Genomic DNA, 24,079 nt, shown 5'->3' with positions numbered 1-24,079 from the left:
GGGCTCTCACCCAGGGCCGGGGCCCCGCAGGCAGGGCATGACCCACTTTGCAAAGACAGGAGAGTGGGCTTCTAATTTCTGAAAATGTGGAAGAGAGTTCCAGGAGGGGAAGAACGAGCCCCTCATTTTTGTCTGTAGCTCCCTCGCGAACAGGCTGGCTGCTGATGAGAGGTCCCTTCCTTTCTTCACAAAGGGAGGGATCTGAACAGAGGATACAAGCCATTCGCCACACACCCTTCCTTTCGTGGAAGCCCACTCAGGGTGGGGAAACAGGCACAGAGCGGGTGAGGAACTTGCTCGGGGTCACACACAGCTCGTCAGTGGCAGAGCGGGGATCTGAACCCCATCAGTCTGGCTTCAGAAGAACCCTTGCTCTTGGCCAGGCTCTTTTGGCACTGGCACGGAGCGGGTCCAGCATCCCCGGGCTCCAGGGCTGAGCTCGGGTAGCGGGGGTCCCGTTAGCACTGCTCTCCAGAACAGGACGGTCCTCTGTGTCTGGCTAGTGCCCCACGTGCCCTGCGGGGACACCGCCTGCCTTGTGCCTTTGCCCTCTCGGAAGGGCATGGGAAATGCTGGCCTGTCAGCAGGTATAAACTCAAAAAGTTTCTCCCTCAGCTGGTTTCAAGGACTGTTTACCCAAGTAGACACAGGAGGATTAGGCACACGGCTAACCCAACCTGTTTGGGTCTGACCAAGTGCCCTGCAGCTGTCAGAGCGAAGGCTTCCCATGGAGAAACAAGATGCCCACACTCCATGGCCCCGAGGCACGCCCTGCGACGTGGCTCCCGAGCTGGGGCTCCAGGGTCTACAGGCGATTCAAGAGTGAGGCTAAGAACCCAAGGGCCTCCAGGTAGGACTCTCGGGTCCGTGCCCAAGTCCGGGGGCCAGGCCATTTCCCAGGACAGCCGGCCGAGGCGGCCCAGGTCTGCAGGGGCTGCCCGTGTGGACTGCTGAGATGGGCAGGAAATAGCAAGCCGAATCCAGCTAGGGCTTCCAGGCCCCCGGAGATGGCCCTCACCCATTCTCAGAGTCCCCGCTTGCCAGGAGCAAGGGCACAGGAAGTGTCATTGTCCCGGGAACTCTTCCCCATCCTGATTCTCCGCCTTGGGCCTTTGCCCTGTCCTGTGGCCACTCATCCACAAAGGGCGCACTGTGTGGTCCTTCAAGTGAGTTTTCATAAGGTAGGACACGGAACAACCCAAACCGTGGGCTCAGGGCCCGTGGTGGTGACGCCAGTGGGGCTCGGGCGAGCGCACCACCCGGCCCCGCCACCCGAGTCACAAGGACCATTGTGGGAAGGTGTTATTGTTTTAGTGGGTGCAGCTGAGGGTGGGTTAGTCAGTGAGACTCGGTAAATTGTTATTTACAGTTTCTGAGCTTTTAAAAGAAGAGTGTGGCCCCAGAATCAGCGTGATTCCAGACCCGAGGCACCGTGATGGCTTTGGCACTGCTGCTGGTCCTGCTCGTGCTGGGGGCCAGGGCCCAGCACAGTTCGCAGTGGACCTACTCAGGTAAGCCCCCACCCCAGGGGCTGCGCCTTTCCTCGTTACCCTCATCCCTGCTGGGCCGGCCCTTCCTGCTTCCGAAGAGCGCACTGAACTCAGACCCCCGATCGGAACAAGGCGAGGTCGCTCTCCTTCCCCGGACCCCCCCCGCTGCCCCGGCAGGTGTTTCTGCTTTAGAACCTTCTCTGGCCACAGTGCTGGCTGGAGAGCCTGCCTGCCGCCTCTGACTGCGAAGCCCTTTGCTTTCCCCGGCTCTGCACGTGGAGGAGGAGGTTGCTAGAAAGGGCTTCCTGCCATCTCACAGAGGGTGTGTGGGTTTGTGAGAGCTTTCTTCTTGGAGAGCTGTGGTCTGAGGTTTACCCAGAACATCCCGACTTGTCGAGAACCCGACAACTTTGCACGGCCCCTGGGCTGCCGTCTCCCAGTGGCCATGACCCTGCTGAGGCCCAGATCTGCACATCTGGACCCGAGTCACCCCTCCCATGGGGCGGTGAAGAGAGCTCCTGCCCCTACCCCCCTTTTCCTGCACTGCACCCAGGATGGGGCTCTGGAGGACCCTCAGGGCCGCTGGCTGACCCACTCTCCACATGGCGACCCCAGCTTTGGACACCAGCGGAAGCATACATTCAGGGTGGATGGATGTCCTGTTAAGTCAAGGGCAACAGAATTAAGGACATCATGGGAGGCTCAGAGAGTCCAGTGTCAGAGGGCAGGACCCCCAGCTCTGACCAACCGTCCTGCTCTGGAGCAGAGGAGGCCACGTGCGGCCAGTGCCACAGAGGCCCTGCTTCATGTGGCTTGTTGGTACTAGGGGTGGTTCAGACGGGTAAGCAAGAGAGAGAGAATTCCAACAGTCAGGTCTTGTCCTTTCCAGGCTCAGCCCAGTCTCTGAGACTGCGGGCCTTCTGGAAAGCCACAGGGCCCCAGGAACACTCGGGGCAGCTACTTCAAAGGCCTTTCAGGAATATTTGAGAAACCCACACCACTGCCAGGGACACAGGCCAAAGCCTCTTGATCCATGCAAGGGGCTGTGCTCGGGGCCTCTGGCCTTGATCCTGGCATCCCACCTCTGGGAAAGAATTGTTTAAATATTGATTTGTAGTATTAAATCAAGAAGAGCAGAGAAATAAAAAACTGACTTTTCTGTTGATTGCAAAACCGAGCAGCTGTGAGGGGCCCCAATACAAACATCTTCCTTAAAACAAGCCAGGCACTTGCCGTGCAGCTACCCCCTAATGGGGGAGAGAGCTTGGGTCCCCGACTGCGAAGGGGTGGGCCTGTTACAGGAGGACTAGCTTCCCTCCTCTCCCTAGAATTATTGCCCACCTTAAAAAAAGAGGCATTTCCTTACTTTCATGTTTTTCAACGAATCACTTTGGTCCTCTGTGAACATGATGCTTCCCCTTCTTGCCCTGAATCCATAGGTCTCTACCCTACTGGGACCCAATGAAAGGGGCTGGAGCAAGTCACCAGGTGGGGGGTCCTGCCGTTGGGGAGGGGACTGCAAGATCGTTGGGGGAGGGGAAGGAAGACTGTGCCCTTCGGAGGAAATGGGGACAGGACCCGTGGGAGCAACATGGCAGTGCCAAGCGCCAGGGAGCCTTCCAGTGCATCTCTCAGCATATTCCCATGCCAGGGAAAACTAAAGCTGTATATTAAAGACCTTCGTTGTTTCCCAAGCGCCGACTGTTCTCCGCGCCAGTGACAGCAACAGGGGAGTCTGGAATCCGTGTCAAAGCCCCTGAGACACCAGGTTCCATGGAGCGGACCTTGACGGTGTCCTTCCCACCTCCTTCTGGGGGTCAGGCTCTGTTTTCCAGAAGGCAGACCTCTGGCCTTGGTCCTGGTCTCCCACTGGGCAGACGCTGCTAAGGGCTAACCGCCCCCCTGCCGCCCGAACTCTTACTCCCGTTGGCTCTCTCCTGTCACAGAGGGGGCACTGGATGAAGAGCACTGGCCAAGGGAGCACCCCACCTGTGGGGGGACGAGACAGTCACCCATCGACTTGCAGAGGAGAAAGGTTCAGTACAACCCCTCCCTGAAGGCTCTGAACCTGTCAGGCTACGAGGTCCAGGCAGGCGAGCTCCCCATGGTCAACAACGGCCACACAGGTAAGGGGCAGGCGGCAGGACGCTGTCCACCAGGCGCTCGGCAGTGGCGGCAGATGCCAGAAGCCAGAGCGGCACACGGGGGATGCAGAGCACAGGTTGGGAGCTGCAGGCCCCAGGCAGGTGGTGGCCTCCACCCCAAGCCGCGAGGGAGGGCCTCTGTCTTTGGCCTCAGTTCCTGGCTGGCTCCTTCCTTCTGTGCGTTAACCTCTCCCCAGCTCAGGCTGACCCAGCCAGCATGCAATCCAGCTGACCGAGGCACTGACCCGCCTGCCATCTGTCGTCTGTGCCCTGGTCTGACTTTTCCATATTTTCTGTATTGAGTCTGATTGGCTCAAAATGCCTGACAGGTGGGCCCAGTATTCCTCAAAGGTTTTATTTATTTATTTATTTAAAAAATTTTTATTTATTTATTTGACACAGAGAGAGAGCACAAGCAGGGGGAGGGGCAGGCAGAGGGAGAGGGAGAAGCAGGCTCCCCACTGAGCAGGGAGAACTTGATCCCAGGATCCTGCGATTATGACCTGAACCGAAGGCAGACATTTAATCGACTGAGTCACCCAGGTGTCCCTCAAAGGTTTTACAAAGAGGCTCTTGAGGCCTTGAATTGGGTCTTCTTCTAGGAAGAGGGTGGAGGCCAGGAAAAGGCTGACCTGGGTCTTGGACACACCCCCCCCCCCCTTTAGAAGCCTGGACTGGACAACTGGAAAATCCATGCTTTATGTTTACTGAACACACTTCTGAGTTTTCCAAGTGGGCCCATCTCCTCTGAGCTTCATGATACCTCCCACCCCTGGCAGGGGGCCTTGTTTAGGCTGGAGGCCAGGGGCCTTGGGAGGCTGAAGGACTTAAGGTCACACAGTCTCTGGTGGCTGAGCCGAACCCAGGCCCCTCCCCTTCATGTCTGATTCCTCAACCACGTCCTCCTTGGACACCCCCCCCCCCACTTCCACCTGGGCAGAGGTGCATGGGGGTCACAGGATTTAGATCTCCCATTTGCACAAGTGAGAAGATAAAACCAGTTGCCCTTAATGAGGCTGGTGGACACAGGAGAGTGAAGATCTATAAAAGGCCTCAGGCACACCTGGCCCAGATCCCTGAACTCCACAAATAATTCATGAAAGCCTGATTTTATCATTAATGTCAAGCTCCTGTTTCCAAAGTTGCTCCCTGAAGCCTCCAGCAGGTTGGCAGGTTGGAGCTTCCTCTGCTCTCCTTGCCCTCGAGGAGGAAGGGCCAAAGGTGGCAGCTTAAAGGCAGGGGAGAAGCTTGGTTGACCCCCTCGGACAGGCAACCAGAAGTACTGAAGGATTGAAAACCCCCTCTGGTAACATGGGCTGTTTGTGTTGCATGTCTGCTGGGTAGGGCTTTGTGCTGAGGACCCAGGAGAGGGGAGGTGTTAGGAAGGTCCCAGCTTCCCCCGGGGAAGGCGGGGGTGGGGGGGTTGGGGGGGGCGAAGCTTACAGTGGCTCCCTCCTCCCAGTTTGGAGAGGGCCCTGGACCTTCCTCCTATGGGCTGTATTGGGCTCTCTGGAGGCTGGAAGCCTATAGGGTCCCCAATCTACCCTACGTCATATCAAACATATTGGAATGCACTCAAACAGCTCCCATTACTTGTATTTTTTTGATGTCAAGGATTTTGAAAGATTTTTAGAACTCTTTACAATTGGCTTTACATTGTCAGCAAGCCCTCCAAGCTTCAAGAATTCTACTGAAGGAAAAAAAACAACGCCCTAATCAACAGGTTTTCAAATCTAATAACATTTTGGTGAATCAGTTTAGAACAATAAAGTTGATATGATATAAACACTTATTAATTTTTATTTTGCAGGGTTCTTTTCAGATCTTGGAACCTAAGATATAAATATATATATGTATTTATATATTTTTTTTAATTGACTTCATTTTTTAGGGCAGTTTTAAGTTCATAGCAAAATTAAGAGGAAAGTACAGAGATTTCTCATACACCCTCTGCCCCCACATACATTGTCGCCCCATTATCAATATCACTCACCAGAATGGTATGGTTTTTTAAAAAGATTTTGTTTATTTATTTATTTATTTATTTATTTAGCGAGTGAGCAGGGGGAGGGGCAGAGGGAGAGAGAGAGCAAGAATCTCAAGCAGACTCTGTGCTGAGCATGGAGCCCCACATACGGGGCTCCATCCTATGACCTGAGCTGAAATCAAGAACCAGTTGCTTAACTGACTGAGCCACCCAGGCGCCCCCAGAATAGTACTTTTTTTTTTTTTTTTTTTTTTTTTTTACCAAGGACGAACCTACCTTGACACAACAACATAATCACCAAAAGTCCAGAGTTTGCCTTAGAGGTTGCTCTTGGTGTCACACATTCTATGGGTTTGAGCAAATGTAGAATGGACAGTATTCGTCATTACAGTATCATACAGAGTCTCTTCACGGTCTTCATTACCCCCTGTGCTCCGCCTGTTCTTCTCTCTCCCCACTGCCACCCTGGCAGCCACTGATCCTTCTACTGTCTCCATAGTTTTGACTTTTTCAGAATGTCACAGAGTTGGAATCATACAGCACGTAGCCTTTTCAGATTGGCTTCTTTCACTTAGTAACGCACTTAGGGTTCCTCCGTGTCTTTTCATGGCTTGATAGCTCACTTCTTTTTAGCATTGAATAATATTCCATTGTCTGGATAGCCCACAGTTTATCCATTCACCTACTGAACGGCATCTTGGCTGCTTTCAAGTTCATAATTCAGCAATTATGAATAAAGCTGGCATAGACATCGGGTGCAGAGTTTTGTGTGGACGTTAAGTTTTCAGCTCCATTGGGTAAAGACCAAGGAGCATGATTACTGAGCTGTATGGTAAGACTGTGTTTAGTTTTGTCTTCCAAAGTGGCAGTGCCATGTTGCATCCCCCACCAGCAGTGAGTTCCTGCTGCTCCACAGTCTCCCAGCATTTGGTGTTGTCAGTGTTCTGGATTTTGGCCGTTCTGATAGGTGTGCTGTGGTATCTCACTATTGTTAATTTGTATTTCCCTGATGACATACAATGCAGAGTCTCTTTTCACACACTTATTTGCCATCTGTCTATCTTTGGTGAGGCGTCTGCTAAGGTCTCTGGCCCATTTTTTAATTAGGTTGATTGTTTTCTTATTGTTGAGTGTTAAAGGGTTCTTTGTATATTTTGGCTAGGAGTCCTTTATCAAGTGTGTCTTTTGCAAATATTTTCTCCTAGCCTGGGTTTTACCTTCTAAGTCTCCTCATAGTGTCTTCTACAGAATAGAAGTTTTTATTTATTTATTTGTTTGTTTATTTATTTTAAAGATTTTATTTATTTATTTGAGAGAGAGAGAGAATGAGAGAGAGAGAGCACGAGAGGGAAGAGGGTCAGAGGGAGAAGCAGACTCCCCGCTGAGCAGGGAGCCCGATGCGGGACTCGATCCCGGGACTCCAGGATCATGACCTGAGCCGAAGGCAGTCGCTTAACCAACTGAGCCACCCAGGCGCCCTATTTATTTTTTTTAAAGATTTTATTTGAGAAAGAGAGAGAGAGGGAGAGAGCACAAGCAGGTGGAGGGGCAGAGGGAGAGGGAGAAGCAGACTCCCCGCTAAGCTGGAAGCCCAACACGGAGCTCGATCCCAGGACCCTGAGATCACAACCTGAGCTGAAGGCAGATGCTTAGCCAACGGAACCACCCAGGCGCCCCTTACAGAATAGAAGTTTTTAATCGCGATGGAGTCTAGCTCGTCAATTATTTATCTCATAGATACTGTCTTTGATGTTATGTCTAAAAAGGCATCACCACGCTCATGGTCATTTAGGTTTTCTCCTATGCTAGGAATTTTATAGTTTTGCATTTTACATTTAGGTCTGTGGTGTATTTTGAGCTAATTTTGGTGACAGGTGTGAGGTCTGTGTCTAGACTGGTTTCTTTCCACAGGGATGTCCAGTTGTTCCAGCGCCATTTGGTGAAGACTCCATTGTATTGTCTTTGTTCCTTCGCTAGAGATCAGTTGAGTATATTTATGTGAGTCTATTTCTGGGCTCTCTGTTCAGTTCCATTGACCTATTTGTCTCTTCTTTTGCTGATACTACATTGTATTGATTATTGTCACTTAATAGTAAGTCTTCAAGCCAGGTAGTGCCGGTCCTCCGGCTTTGTTCTTTTCAATATTGTCCTGGCTCTTCTGGGTCTCTTGCTACTCCATATAAACTTCAGAACCAGTTGGTTGATATCTGCAAAGTAACTTGCTGGGATTTTGATTGCATTGACTCTATAGATCAAGTTGAGAAGATCTGACACCTTGACAATATCAACTCTTTCTACCCAGGAACACAGAATATCTCTCCATTTATTTATTCTTTGATCTCTTTCATCGGAATTTTGAACTTTGCTCACATAGATCTTGTATGCACTTTGTTAGATTTGTACGTAAGTATTTAATTTGGGGGAGTGCTCATACAAATAGCACCCAGCTTTTAATTTCAAATTCTACCTTATATTTACATTTTTACGTACCCCATGTTTTATTATTAGGTCCCACAGATATATAATTATATTTCAGTAAAGACAAATTGAAAACATAGTTGGATATTGAGACAAACTTAAATTGCTACAAAAGTTTCCAAAACTTAGTCTCAATTTCCCTATTTAGTTGTGGACTAGTAAAAGTACCAGTACTAGTACTGGGTGGACCAGTACTCATTGATTAATATATATATTCTTTATCCCCCAAAATATATATTCATAGGTTCCAGAGAAGCTTACAGGACTGAGACATGGGCCTCTACAGGTCAGTGGGAGAAACAACACTGTTGTCTTAGTAGGTACTATTAGCTACTCCGTTTGTTAGGCTCCTTGAAAGGATCTCTCATTCACCCTTCTATCTCCATACCTGGCACAGAGCCTGACATGGGTCAGATGCACTTACGTGTAAGAGGATAAATCCCAAGGAGACGCCCACGAGTGATGTAGGCTTCTCGGCAGGTTTCCATCTCTGAAGGCTGAGGGAGCAAGGCTGGTTTTGTCTTTAATAAACAAGAACGGCAACAACAAAAAAACAAAACAAAACAAAACCACTTTCATTTTGAAATAGTTTTAGACTAGAAAAACTGCAAAAATAGTACAGAGTTCCCACATACCCTTCTCCCACTTCCCCTAATATCAACATCCTATAACCTTACTACCCTTGATAGTACAACACGATCGAGTACTTCACAGACCCTTGTGAATTCCATCACGTTCCCACAGATGTCCTCTCTCTGCTCCGAGACCTCATCCGGGGTCCCACAATCCATGGAGATCTCCCATCTCCTTAGTCTCCTCCAACCGCGGTCAGTTCCTCCGTGTTTCTTTGACCTTCACGACCGGGACACTTCGCTGTTGTTTTCTCGGGCACAGAAAATGCTTTCTTTCTTTTGGCTTGAAAAGAACTCGAAGAACTTAGTTTTAAACAAAGAGGAGCACCTTCTGCTAACAGTTGAATCAACGCTCAGAATCTGGGAGGTTCGGCAAGTTCACCTTTGGGGACAAGTATTTGGCTTCACCTTTCCAAAGGCACGGTAACATGCTCTGAAGTAACATGCTGCCATTTTTCAATCCAGCCCATGCGATCCTGTCGATAAAACCTGAGGGGCAAAACGCTCTGTCTGCAGGGAATTACGATTGGGGGAAACATCCCTGTCAGGAGTTTTGTCATTGTGCACGTGGGGCTAACTGTCCAATTAGAAAGTTCTGGTCTGGTGTTCTGCTTTCCAATCTCTGGGCACAGATGACTCTGCATATCTTCTTTTAAAGGCTTTTCCGTTTTTTTTTTTCCCTGTGAGCATTGATTTGGAGGCAGGCTGCATTTTAAGCACTAAATAAATACAAAGCTCTGCCAAAGAGCATGTTAAACTCTTTGGGGTCAGATTCCTGTTTTACAAGCACGTGAACTTAATCACAGCTCCCTGCTGCTTTCGACAAACTGGAAGGGAAGAAGGGCACATTATGGATAGATAGCAAATCCCTAACATTTACTCTTTAAGAAAGCCCGCTTGTTTATAATCCTCTTTGATGACTTTAAATAGAAAGACCTGGCTAACAGCATAGATGCTGCTTGTCCCTGTCCCAGTCCTCAATTATGTACATCCTCATAGATCTTTTTCTTCGTCACTCTGCTGTCACCCTCCTGTGTCTCCCTTTGGCCTGGCTCATTCCAAAACTTAGTGATGTCTCTGAGGGCTGAGCCAGTGAAGCGAACAACTTTAGCTAGGTGACCAGAGTGACCTCCCTGGGGCCAATCTGTAGGTCACGGGGCAGGAGGAGAAAGTGGGACGAGTGGCCCGTTTTCCCGTCGGCAAGAACTTAACACTTGAACGCATCCACTGACAAGAACGTCAAGTTAAACCCCAGGCCAGGGGTTCGTGCGTTTCCTGATTTGCTGTAGAATTTGGTCTCTAGTCTTCTGAAGACAAGTGGAGGCCTGAGATACAGGTGACATCCTATCCCGGCCACACCCAGTTCTTGGCCTGGTCTGCCCCCGGCCCCCCCCACTGGACCTCTGCGCCTCTGAGCAAGGTGGAAACCTTCCCAGGTTGGCTTCCTTGTCCAGAAAATAAAAGCACTGAAGCCTGCAGGGATGCTCCCTTTTATGGAATGGAGCTGGCTGTTCGTTGGGCTATTTCTTTTATTTATTTATTATTTTTTTAAAGATTTTATTTATTTATTTGAGAGAGAAAGAAAGCATGCGTGGGGGGCAGGGCAGAGGGAGAAGCAGGCTCCCTGCTGAGCAGGGAGCTCAGTTGGGCTATTTCTAAGAGGCTACCCAGGATGACTGTATTAAACACCTCAACTTGGCCTCATAAACAGTACTCTGGGAGTAAAAGTCATCAAACTAGTCCCAAGAGGTCCCCTACCCCCTTCCTATTCCTACGCTGTGGGAAAATTACAAAACTGGCCAGAAGTGGAGAGTGCAATTCTGGGTCATACCCATCTGCACCACTTGCAGCCCTCGCTTATATTCTCCCCCAGTGCAGATCAGCCTGCCCCCGAACATGCGCATGACGGCCAGCGACGGCACCCAGTACATAGCGGAGCAGATGCACTTCCACTGGGGTGGCGCGTCCTCCGAGATCAGCGGCTCCGAGCATACCATCGACGGGACCAGATTTGTGGCTGAGGTACTTTGAGGACCCCGGCCAGGTCCTCTTTCCTCTTTCAAATCTCACAGTCACTTTCCTTATTAAAACAGCCACAGAGACTGCATGATGACAGTCAAGTCACCCTAAGGTTGATTTTTTTTTTTTTCATTCATTCACAGCTACTTATTGATCCCTGCTATGTGCCAGGGGTTCAAGCAAGGTCCCGGCTCTCACAGAATGCACAGCAAGGCAGGAGTTTACAGCCCATAGAATGGGGCAAGCCCTCTTTGGTTTCAGTTGAATTTCGATGTGTTAGATTTTCAGGGTTCTCTCTCTTGCATAGATCTGTCCTTAGGATGACCATGGTTTACAGTGTCCTCCAGAGCAAGGTGACTCATGCCCACTCTGGGAGACCTCAGGAGAACCCAGTGGCCTCATCCGAGCCCTCCGGACACTGCCAGGTCATCTGCCTGGAGGGAGGTGCGGTCAGGGAGATGCCCTTGAATTGCCATCTCCCCAGAACCCCACTCATGCTCTTTCAAAGTCTTTAGAGGACTTTCTGGTCTTGATAGATCTCATACCCAGATGGAGAGAGGTTGGAGTTGTTTAGGAGGGACAGTCTCTTTCCTTTCATTCTTCCCTGAAAACCTGAAGCATTTGAAGTCTGTATGGGCCCCCTTTGACTTACTCTTTCTTGCTCCCACAGATTCACATTGTTCACTACAATTCTAAGTACAAGAGCTACAACATAGCCCAGAGTGAACCGGATGGTTTGGCTGTGCTGGCAGCCCTCATCAAGGTAGGCTGAAACGACACATGTGAAGTCATAGATTGGCGTCCACAGTATCAAGTGTAGACAAAGGGTCTTCCTCCCTGTCCCTCCTCATCTGTGTCTGAGCTCACCGTTCTTGAAAAAACTCTGACTCAGTGAAGCCCTTGCTCACAGTCACTGGGTTCCTTCTGTGTGACCAATCTCGGAGACCTTGGATAAGTGTGACAACTGACTTAAAAGAGCTAGGATCACAGCACAGTTGACCAAACATAAACCAGCCTGAGGGCAAGGGGAAGCCAGATAAAGTCAACACCTCTGCTCTTCTCAGAAAGTCTGGAGGGCAGGACTTGTGGCTAGGCGGCAAGAAGTGGTCAATGAACTCCGTTTCCCCCAAACAAGTATTAGGTTGGATAAAATGGCCAAAAACCACTATATCCCTACTCTGGAAATGGACTAAAGGCAAACAACGCATTGAGGCATTTATTTTTGAAAAGTGGCTAGAATTTTGAGTAAGAACAATGGGGCTATTCCTATCCCCACCCCCTAACTTGGTCAGCAAGGTAGTTTTACTGGGGCAGGCTGGACAGGAGAATGAGCAGCCTCACTGCCTGGGGGCGGGCAACTCACTTGATTTGGAGTGTGAGTTGAAAACCCATGCCCCAGGCTCTAACAGTAAAAGTAGTGGAAAGCAAAAGCTGAGGCTGTCCTGATAACTGTCTGATCTCTGAATGTGCTTCTTAGCTCACAGATCCATCAGCAGAGGGTGCGAATCTGATGGGCTTGAGGGGTTTGAACAACAACCTCTGCTAAAATCATGGACTGACCACAAAGCTATGCTGACCCTAGGCAGTTCCTAGAGGGCCCTAGGAATCCAGGCCAAAAATTAGATTTAAGAACAGAGTGGAGATATCACCTGGTGTACATGGCCAGGGAGACACATCCTGCAGATGAAGGCCAAGCAAATTCTTAAACAGATACACAAACAAACAAAAAATTATCAGGACAATTTTTAAAAATCAGAGTTCATATTTACTATCGTATATTATTTAAATGTCTAGTTTCCAAAAAAAAAAAAAATCTGGGCATGCAAAGAAATAGGAAAATACGATCCATATTTAGGAGAAAAAAATGTAGTCAACAGATAATGACTCTGAGTGGACTCAGTGATTAGCAGACAGGATTTTCAAACAACCATCATAAATGGGTTCAAGGAATTAAAAGAAACTGTTCAAAGAATTAAAGGAAAGTATAATGACAATGACTAAAAAAAGGGAAATCTCGATAGAGAAACAGAAATGATAAAAATGCACCAAATGGAAAGTCTAGAGTTGAAGAGTTGAAAATTCATGACATGGTCTCCAAGCAGATATGAGGCAGCAGAAGAAGGAGTCAGTACATTTGGAGCGAGATCAAAGAAATTATTCAATCTGAGGAACAAAGGGAAAGATTGAAGAAAAATAAACAAAGCCTTAGAGATTCACGGGAACAAGATCACACAGCCCAACATACACCTAATGGGAGTCTTGGAGAGGAAAAAGAGAAAGTGATAGAAAAAATATTGCAGAAACAATGGCCCCAAATTCCCCAAATTTGATGAAAAAACAACAATTTACTAAACTGGGAAACTGAACAAAGCTCATGTCTGATCAGAGTCGAAGTCAAACTGTTGAAATCAACAAGAGAAAAAGGATTTTTTTATAAGTAGGGGACTGACAGTACAACTAATAGCCAACTTCTCTTTAGAAACAAGTCATCAGAAGGCCATGGAAGGACAGTCAGCCAGGAATCCTAATCCAACTAAACACCCTTCAACAACAAGGTGAGACAAAGGCATTCCCAGATAAAGAAAAACTGACATAATCGCTAACAGATCTGTCTTGCAAGAAATATTACAGAAAATCCTTCTGGCTGAGAGGCAATGACAATAGACAGTAACTCAAATCCACAGAGAGAAATGAAGAATGCTGGAAATGGTAACTATAAAAGACTATGTACATATATTTTGGTCTTGTCTTTAAAAATTTTCTTTTAAAAAACCCACAGGATTGTTGAAAGCAATCATTATACCACTTGTTGTTGGGTTTACAATATAGGTAGATGTAATGTCAGTGACAAAAGTGGGAAAAATAGAAATAGAGCTAGCTTGGAGCAAAGTTGCTATATTTTATGGGAATGAAATTGGTATTAACCTGACGTAGGCTGTGATAAGTCGTAGATTGAACAGTAGTTCCCCCTTATCCTTGGTTTAACTCTCCCAGGTTTTAGTTACCCTCGGTCAAGTGCAGCCCAGAAGCAGACGTTCCTTCTAGTGACGTATTCCAGGAGCCTAATGCTAGGTCACAGCACCTACTTCATTCACCTCCTTGCATAGGCATCACCTATCCTCACGCATCATCACAAGAAGAGTGAGTGCAGTAAAATAAGATATTTTGAGAGAGGGAGAGAGACCACATTCACATAACTTTTATTTCAGTATATTGTTATAATTGTTCTGTTTGATTATTAGTTATTGTTGTTAGTCTCTTACTGCATCTAATTCATACACCGAACTTTATCGCAGGTATGTATAGGAAAAAATGTGGTATATATCTGGTTTGGTGCTACCCGTGGTTTCAGGCATCCCCTGGGGGTCCTGGAATGCCTTCCGTTCAGATAAGGGGGGGCGGCTGTAATCACTAGAGCAACTACTAATAATTAAAAATGGCTAAATGGGGGGCACGCGGGTGGCTCAGTCGTTAAGCGTCTGCCTTCGGCTCAGGTCATGATCCCAGGGTCCTGGGATCGAGCCCCGCTTCGGGCTCCCTGCTCATCGGGGGGAGTCTGCTTCTCCCTCTCCCACTCCCCCTGCTTGTGTTCCCTCTCTCTCTGTCTCTCTGTCAAATAAAGAAATAAAATCTAGAAAAAAAAATGGCTAATGGTACACGGAAAGTATTGGTTTCACACAGAAGGTGGAACAGAAGAACAAAAATCCACGAGGCACCTAGCAAAACAAACAGCGAGCGACTGTCATAGATCCAAGAAATCGGAATTCATACACAGCGGAAGAAGAACTGGATCAATACCACTGACTGAAAAGAACCACTGAAAATTCACCTTTTTCACCAAAAGTAATGTTTCTGACTTCTAAAGAGTCAACACTCACACTAAACAATGGTGACCCAACAGGGGGCGGAACTGGAGCAGTTTTGCCTTGGACAGAGGGCTGTCCCCAGCTCAGTCACGAGTCCTGAGGTTGGGGAAGGGGGCACATGAGACGAAGCCCCCCTCATCACAGGGAACCGGCCTGAGGTGAACCCTGCCCAGAGTCCCTGGGGGGTATGGTGACAGTGACTTTGGGCCATGCCCTGAGGGCCTCGCGGGTCCCCGCCGAGAAAGCTCTTTCTCTGGAAGCTGTAAAATGCTTCCGTCCTGTCTCCCTGGAAGAGACTATTAAGCCCAGGCAGTGGGTGGCAAAGAACAGCCAGATGATCTCTCCCCACACAACAGGGGCTGTGGACGGGCTGCCTCCTCCCCGCCCCCCAGGCTCTGCCCAGGCAGCAGGGACACCAAACAGCTGGGTTACCAGACGGAGGTCCCTTTTCCATTTGATGCACCGCTCTGTGTTTCTCCTCCAGGTCTCGGATTATGGTGGAAACACTTACTACAGCAACTTCATTGCTCACTTGAACAACATCCGGTATCCAGGTGAGGAAAGCCCACAGCGGCAGCAGGGGGGCCTGGAAGGGGGGCGGGGGACGTGGGCAGGCAGGGTGGCACACAGGCCCCGCCAGGGGAGCGCCCTTCCCTGGGCCAGGGCTCTCGTGACAGCGATTCCTGCTGTCGGCTCAGGCTGCGAACACCTCCAAGAAACGCGTTCACAGACCCCACCTGCTGATTCCCACAGCTGGAGGCTGGGGCACCACGGACTGGGGATAGCTTCGCTTCACCTCTGGTTCCAGTGAGTAGGGATGACCGTGGGCACTAGAGAGGGAGAGAGGGAGAGAGGGGGGGAGGGAGAGAGAGAGAGAGAGAGATGTCCGTGCCTGGACAGGGCTGGTCTCCCTTTCCCCTGCCCCCAGAAGGCAGAAATCTTGTCTGAGAGGCCACCTATCCCTACAGCCTGTGACCCGAGCAACAACCACATCAGCTTTGACACTGGCTTTGTGCTTCTGACTTTGGCCGCCTCGCCCAGACTCCGGTTCCCTGACTTCAGGTCCCGCTCCTCCAGGGGGTCCCTTGACCTCCGACCCATGGGCCTTCTGTTCTCACCAGTGCGTGAGTGGGGGTGGGGGGTGGGGGGAGGCAGGAGGAGAAGCAGGGGGAGGAGCCCACTCCCCTCTGAGCGTGGAGCCTGATGACGTGTGGCTCCATCCCAGGACCCTGGGGTCACGACCTGAGCCAAAGGCAGATGCTTAACCCACTGAGCCACCTAGGCGCCCCCAACTGCTGTTATTTTTATTCATAGCTACAAATACGAGCATGTATTAACACTGCCTGGAAATCCTAAACTACTCATCTGGGCCTTTGCTTTTTCCTTCTCCAGAATGCTTATTTCACATTTTCTCCCCTCCCTCGAAGCCCCTCTACCCTGGCCCCAGCCTCCCCCTTGGAGCGGATCAGATGCCTTGTTCCCGCTTCATCGAGAAGGTGGTCAGACGCTTACTCATCTTCTTAACCCATGGGCACCTGCCTAGCCCCACGTCCCCTCCTCTGTTACGGTGGGTGAGAGTCCGTGCTCCCTACCAAGACCCCAAGACTGGCCCCCCCACACGCGCACCCCCCGCCCCTCCCTCTCAGGGTCCTTCCACCTGCTCGCCTCTCGCCCGTCCCCCAGTGCCAATTTCTTACTGTTCATCTGTCATCCCGCTCAGCACACAAATCTGTGCTCTAATACCTCCCGGTTCAAAACACAAGCAAACACGAGTGTCTTTTGACCCAGCCACGCCCTCACCTTCCTCCCAGCTCCCATTCGAAGCTCCCTTGAATGTGTTGCCTCATGGTCCTGTTCTGTTTTCTCACTCGGGGCCCCAGCAGGCCACCATCCCTTTAAAGTCACCTCTGTTAGATTGCCTGGTCTCTTCTCTTTTCTCTTAATTGACCTGGAAACAATGATCCATCACACCTAGCTCTCGTTCTGGCCACACTCTGGCTCACGCCCAGCTCCGCTCTCTTTCTGCTCCTGCTCTAGATAGTGGGGGGCACCGGCCCTGCCTTCCCCGGGGGCCTGATTCCGTCCCATGGCCTCGATTGCCCTCTCTGGGCCGTGGACTCCAAAAATCTGTATCTGGTCCTCCATGCAGTGATAGTATCAGGCGGGACAGGTGAGGCAAAGCAGATGCAAAAACCAGCTGGCTATTCTACGGACCATTAGCAAGGCCAGCTGGAGAAACCACAGGCCTGTGGTCTAACTGAGGCATTTCCTTGAATGCACGGACCTCAGATACTCTGTCTCTATGAACTGACCCGGATCCATTTCCTTTTCCAATCCAATAAATTGTGCTTCTGATCAATACTGCCCAAAGCACTGGCCTCCCTCTCAACTCTGGATTCCTCTATCCAACAACTTGCTTGATATTGCCCTCTGAATCTAAAACTTAACATGGCCCAAACCTAACTGGGTTCCCTACCACCCATCCCCAGGCTTGTCCCTAAACCAACTTCCTCATCTCAGCAGAGAGCATCATAATCCATCCCATTGTTTAAGCCCCAAATTCCAGAATCACTCTTTTTTTTTTTTAACTTTTTAAAAAAAAGTATTTTTAAGGGGCGGCTGGGTGGCTCATGACCTTCAGCTCAGGTCATGATCCCAGGGTCCTGGGATCGAGTCCCGCATTGAGCTCCGTGTTCGGCAGGAAGCCTGCTTCTCCCTCTCTCACTGCCCCTGCTTGTGTTCCCTCTCTCCCTATGTCTCTCTCTGTCAAATAAATAAATTAGTCTTTAAAAAAAATTATTTTTAAGTAGGCTCCACCCCCAATGTGGGGCTTAAACTCATGACGTCAAGAGTTGCGTGCTCTACAAACCGAGCCGCCGGGCACCCCTCCCAGAATCATTCTTGATTTTCCTCTTTCCATTATCCTTCATATCCAAACCATCAGCAGGTCTTACTGTTTTCACCTCCCTGCTTTCAATCCTCTTGCCTATAAGCTGAGAAGTAGAATTGCTGAATCATATGGTAAGTCTATGTTTAATTTTTAAAGTCGCCGTCATATCATTTTCCATAGCGGTTGCACCACGGTTCTGGAATTCTTGACTCACTTAAATATATTACAGTGATGAAACTATGTGCTAGAGCCTTTAGAAGGTTGTATCTTGAAGCCTTTCCAATAACACTAAAATTTAGAATTCTTTTTGCCTATTCATGGGATTATGCACTACCAGACTCTGACGCCTTGGTTTAGCAAGCCTATTTACAGCTATGTAAAAACTGTGACCTCTTTGCCATTAAAAAATGCAAAGTGCTCAGGGAAAGTGAAGCAAAATTCAGCTCAACTCCGTGTTTCTTCGATGGTGTCATGCTGAGCTCAGGGGCTCGGAGTCATGACAGGAACGGAAGAGGGATTCTCTAGATGCACTGATGGGTACCAGTGCTGGGAGTCTCTGGACACGCTGCTGAAGCGCTTCTCCCCACACCCCACCTGTGGCTGAGCTTGGTTTCCTGGGGGCACGGCAGAAGGAGCTCAGGACCGGGTGCCTGCATCCCCACTTGGTTCTGAGTCTACCTTTCTAATCTCTATCCACCCATTTCTTTTTTTATTAAGATTTTTATTTATTCACTTGAGAGAGAGAGAGAGAGAGAGAGAGCGCACAAGAGGGGGGTGGGGCAGAGGGAGAAGCAGACTCTCCGCTGAGCGGGGGGGGGGAGCCTGATGCGGGACTCGATCCCAGGACCCTGGGATCATGACCTGAGCCGAAGGCAGACGTTTAACCAACTAAGCCACCCAGGCGCCCCTCTATCCACCCATTTCTAAGTAAGCCCAAACCAAGGAATTTTGTTATTTCTTGGAGAGTTCTTACCCAGAAGCCCCTAGCAGTCATAATTCTTTCATTTATCATAAAGCGTATTCTCTACCCAACAGTCTTGTAATGACAGGCTCATGAGTACTTTCCTATGCGCAAGTTCAATGGCCAGACCTTATAAGCACACCCCTCCCCCTTTATCCGTGTAGCAATCCTATTGAACATTCCCTTGTCACAGATGAGGGAGCAGCCTTTGAGGACTGAGCACCCGACCAGTGCCACGCAGCTAGGAGGAAGTATCTGAGTGGGTCTCTGCCCAAGGTCTTTGCTCTTACCCCCTTCTAGGAAGCAGCAGGCTGGGGAAATGTTTCTAACGATCAGCTTCTATGTTCTGGTGAATCAGGAGATTCAAACATGGAGAGGTTTGAGCCTGAGCTGTCCTCCCAAGGGACACCAGTGGCCCCTCCCCTTCCTTTATCTTTTGTCCTCTCTGTTAGGACAAAGCACGGTTCTGAGTGGCCTTGACATTCTGGACCTGCTCCCCGTGAACATCCACCACTACTACAGCTATGGGGGGTCACTCACCACTCCTCCCTGTACCGAGAACGTCCACTGGTTTGTGCTGGTCCATCATGTCCCGCTCTCCAGCGCACAGGTAAGGCATGCCATCACCTCCCAGTCTCCCCTTCTGACTGCCTGGCTGACAAGAGTGCTCCCCTACATCTCACCTCATGCCAACACTTGGCTCCTGGGGTGCTTTCATGCCCGGGGCTACTGTGCCTCACCTCTGTGGCCATGTGTGATCTTACCAGCCCTCTGGCAGAGATGAACAAGTTGAGGCATCAGGGAATCCAAGGAGCCCTGAGACCTTGGATGCAGCAAAAGGACTGGGACCTGACCTCAGTCAGAGAAGAGCTGCATGGTGAAGGCAATGTTTACTGAGCAGATGCTCCCACCAGGTACTGTTCTAGGCCCTTGATGGACAGAACCCCCTTCCTCACGGAGCTTACATTCTAACTTCATAAATGGCTTTAGGCAAGGACATATTGACATATTGACATCGTTAGCTCTTTACCGTGCTAACACTCCTGCAGCCCTTTGAGGAGAAGAGCTGTATTGGCTACCTTTTGTTCCCCACATAGCATGGTGCATAAGAAATATTTGCTGCGTTAATGAAAGGACAAATGTAACTGAGGTCGCAGAGGCAAAGCTACCTTTCCTTCTGAGTGATGTTCTTCCTCAGGAACAAATAGACCTTTTTCTTAAACTTTTCACTTCCCCAATGCAGGAAAAGGTGGAAAGACCCCTATTCAAGGATACTCACACACAAATCTGTTTGCTTCTTTTCCTCCTTTCTACTGGTGATCATTTTTTTTTAAGATTTTATTTATTTATTTGAGAGAGAGAATGAGAGAGAGAGAGCACGAGAGGGAAGAGGGTCAGAGGGAGAAGCAGACTCCCTGCCGGGCAGGGAGCCCGATGTGGGACTCGATCCCGGGACTCCAGGATCATGACCTGAGCCGAAGGCAGGCGCTTAACCAACTGAGCCACCCAGGCGCCCCTCTACTGGTGATCAAATATTCATAGAAAACAATTAAAAGAGATGTTTGGAAGAATGGATGGATGGTTGGAAGAATGGATGGATGGATGGATGGATGGATGGATGGATGCATGGATGGAAGGATGGATGGATGGAGGGATGGAAGGATGGATGCTCTGCCTGCCATATAGCAGAACTTGAGATCTTCTCATACCTGCTTTATCAGGATTATAGAAGTAAACCCAAGCTCTAGTTCAGCGGCTAATTATGCTCTTTTAAACCACCCAGTACCTCTTCCCCTCCATAATTCACTTCATGTGGCCTGTAGATTTGGAAGCTAGAGAATTCCATAGTGGATCACCAGAACAAGACCCTCCAAAACAACTACCGGAGGACACAGCCCCTGAACAATAGAGTGGTGGCAACCAACCTCATCAATCTCCCTAACCGGGGTAAGATCAACTCTTGTTTATCCTTTGCAATTTTTTGAGTCCTGTTTTCTTCCTTCCCTGGGTGGACACATCTCTTCTGGCAATAGTAGGGAAGGGAGAGTCATCTAAAGGGCAGGAGGCTCGGATGGGCCAATCTGTACAGGGCATGTGTGGGCAGAAGAGATGGCTCATCTCCTCAGTCCAGGCAGTGATGCCAGTGGGTAGAACAGAGACCCTAAGGATAGACAGTTACATGATTTATTTCCTACTTGGTCTTGGCCAGAGGCAGCAGGAGAAGCAAGATGCTCAGCAACATCCTGACGCTCCCATAAGAGTGTAGGCTCAAGGTATCCTTATTAAACACAACTCAAAATTATTTCCCTCACACCTTTATCTTGGTCTGTTCCCAAGCCCATCCCCAACTCCCACACATTCCCTTCAAGGTGGGATTAGCTAGAGCATGTATTGTTTACCAAATTTTCTTGAGGATCACGCCCCAGACACCAGGGTGCTGGAAGTAGGCATGACCAGTCCGGCCTCCCTGGGACCCTCTAACCCACTGGGTCAGGCTTCTTGGCTCACCTTATTGCTGTGGTTGCAAGAATGCAATTATTCTGCAATTTTCCCATCTTTATTTTATCTGTTTCTCTGTAAAATTGTGGTGATCTGTAGACATTCCCTGAATTCATTGTCTTTACAGTCTATTTCTCCTAACCATTCCTGAAACCTTTACATCCTCTAATACAATAGAGTTGGTCTCCAATCAATATTGCCCACTCAATATTACCCCAACTAATTTTTTTTTACCCCAACTGATTATATGTATTTTTCGAAACTTTTAAAGATCCAGACATGCCCTCCCCTTCCCTCCTCATCAGTAAAGGCCTATTTGTGATTTTGTTCCGATCTTTCCTTCCTGGTTCATTGATTGTTTTCCCTTGCATTTGGTTGCTCCTCCAACAATGCTAACAGAGGAAAAAGGACACCAGTTATAATGATCATTTCCCCATATTACACTAACACGATATTAATAGTGCCCATTCCTTTTCCAAAGGGTGACATCCTGCTAAGAAGGTCCAAATGCTAGCAGCCTAGCCAAAGGGGGCATAGACACACTGATCCTCCTCCTTGTTCTAATCCTGCCATGTTCCCATTTTCCCTGCAGATTGTATAGTTTCCCATATGGCACACCCCAAATGCTCTTTCCACGAGGGGGGTGTGTCACTCCAATTCACCCTCAGGAGGGCGCCCAGGTGGTTTAGATATCCGACCAAGATGCCCCACATTGCAGTTTGCCTAGATGTCCATTGTGCCCACCCTTCTGAGACTCACTGTTTAAGATTATTACTTCAGCTCCCAGTAGATAGTAAGAAGGCTTCTTCCCCCACTTGCAGCCAGGGGACCGGAACGACAGCCTCCCTTTGTGTTAAGAGAACAGAACTGGGCATCATCTTGCCCCACCTGCCCTCAGACCCAGACTTCTAGGTAGCAGCTCTGGTCTCGGGTCAGCGAGGTTGTGTCACCCACCTGATGCCTCATAGTTCCACCGAATTCCACCCCCTGATGGGTTAATATGATCAACCCATCAATAAGGAATGACCTGACAAAGAAGCAAGATTACAAAAGCAAGATAATGGCCAAATATAGATGTTTTGCAATTCATTTGTTAGAAAACACCCACGCCCCCTTAAGGTCAGGGCTCCTCAGCATCACATGAGAAACCAAGGTCCAGGGGTAGAACCACCTTTGACATCTCAGCCCTTGGATTCTGGCAGCTTACACACCTAAACTCAGACAGTGTGAAGGTGCTTGAAGCCAATGGGATGGGAACATGGAGGGCATTCTAAGGAACCTAAACTCCTTCCCGTAAGTACAGGTGTGGGGAATGGTGTCTGGCTGTCCCACATTCTGTTTTCACAAGGACCACCAAACTTTTGACCTTTCTGTATTAACTCTTCTTTTTATAGGATATAATCTAGGTCCTGAGTTCCAGCCTTATGTAAACAAGCTCAACGATAAGCTGGAATACTTGAGAAGACTTACTGACAAGAAAAACATGAAAGAAAAACGCTACAGGCAGCAAGCTTGAACACGGGGGGTGTACAGGACGAGGTGGCCCTCCCCCGAGCCCGCGCCCTGCCAGGCTCGCCCCGGGTCCCCCAGGCTCTGAGAAATCGCATGTCAGAATGGCAGCCTCCCCGAGGCTCCTGTTCAGCTTCTGAGTTAAGACATGGGAAACCATCATCCGTGAGAGTAAATGAGGTAGTTTAAGGGTGTGAGAAGGGGTTTGTTAGACAACACCAATGGGAATTGATTGGAATAGAAATTTAAAGGAAATGGAGCCCTAAGTATCTTCCTATCAAATCATGCCTGTTGATCTGTGTAAATTACAAAGCAGCCCGGCCTGCCGTGTGGGATTTAGGTGTAATAAAATGTCTTCGGGAATTTGTCATTTGAACATTTCTCTTTTCTCTTCCTTTGTACCACTCTGAATATGCCTTCTTTGCCATCCCCCCAGGGACACCGGCAATGGGACAGAGATCAAGGTGGGAGGGGTTCCAGGACCAAGTTTAGGAAAAAGGAGAGAGTCTTACCTTGGGAACTTGTCGGTGGGGAGGCCTGGAGCCCTAGCCAGGCTGTGTGAGCAAAGGAAAAATAGAGGAGCAGGATTGCAGGCTCGCAGGAGAGATGGTGCAGATCTCGTCCTCATCAGTCAGATGGTGGCTGGGCCTTGTCAGTAGAGCTGGGTTCAAGGGCCAGTTCTGCCGCTTACTGTCATCATCACTTACTGCGATAATTGCTGAGGTTTGGGTACCCTGATGCGTGTTTTTGACTAAGGCCCCTTTCTCACCACTGGCTCTTCGACTCTCCCGTCTCCGGCCCAGCCCCCCATGTTCTTCCCAGTTCCTTTGTCCACTCTCCTTACTGGCTTTGTTCCCGCACACACTGTCATCCTTAACCTCTGACTTCCTTTACCCCTCAGCGGAGCTGCATTTCCCCCAGTTTACTGAAACAGAAGCCAAGATGCAGGACAGCCCGGTGACTCGCCCACCATCTCCCGGGTAAAAGATGGTAGAGCCAGGATCTGAAGCCAGGTCTTTTGTATCCAAGTTGTTTTAGCTACAGAAGGCTTCCCTTTCATTTATCCAAGCTTTGTAAAGCACCTGCCACTTGCCAGGCGTGGAGCTGAGGACTGGGCCACAGAGATGGGGCGGGAGGGATGGTTTCTATACTGGGAGCTCAAGTCCCGTGAGCAGGACAGACCTTGAGCTAACCCATCACCCTCTCCCGGAAAGAACAACTGTGTGTGACCTCCGCAGAGGGGCTGGTGCTTGGCCTGGGTTGAAGGAGTTCACCTGGGGAGCCCAGCGGGAAGGCGAGGGGCGCCACAAGCGGGCGTTGGGGGGCTGGGAGGGGTGGTAGCTTGTGCTGAAGGGAAAACACACGGGAGGGAGAGTTTGGTGCCGCTGGAGGAGCAGGTTCAAGGGAGCCGGCAGGGAAAGGGGGTAGGGGGGAGGTCAGGCACACTAGCACCTCTGTACCACTGAGGTGTCTTGGATCTTCTCCTGTGGGTGATGATGGGCGGCTGCTGCAGGATGCTCAGCCAGGAAATGGCATTCGCTGTGGTAAGATTCATCCTCTCCCCCAGCAACGAGGCTCTGCGATGAACTGGAGCGGAGACAGGG

The 24,079-nt window shown here is 49.4% G+C and overlaps 1 protein-coding gene across 1 annotated transcript; it reads left to right on the top strand.

Moving 5' to 3' along the window:
• Positions 1 to 1,435: 1,435 nt before the first annotated feature.
• CA6 (carbonic anhydrase 6) lies at positions 1,436 to 22,482 on the top strand. Its single transcript, XM_028108464.2, has 8 exons — positions 1,436 to 1,511; positions 3,437 to 3,616; positions 10,605 to 10,753; positions 11,421 to 11,513; positions 15,101 to 15,170; positions 18,920 to 19,077; positions 20,291 to 20,414; positions 22,361 to 22,482. The coding sequence occupies exons 1-8, from the start codon at positions 1,436 to 1,438 to the stop codon at positions 22,480 to 22,482; spliced, it is 972 nt and encodes a 323-aa protein (XP_027964265.1).
• The last annotated feature ends 1,597 nt before the right edge of the window (positions 22,483 to 24,079 follow it).

The sequence above is a fragment of the Eumetopias jubatus genome, unplaced genomic scaffold, assembly GCF_037043125.1.
Source record: "Eumetopias jubatus isolate StellerSeaLion01/CBP00866 unplaced genomic scaffold, mEumJub1_p1.0 scaffold_4, whole genome shotgun sequence".
Taxonomy (NCBI): Eukaryota; Metazoa; Chordata; class Mammalia; order Carnivora; family Otariidae; genus Eumetopias; species Eumetopias jubatus.
The sequence above is the reverse complement of the archived record's forward strand: the minus strand, read 5'-3'. Positions and strand labels throughout refer to the sequence as shown.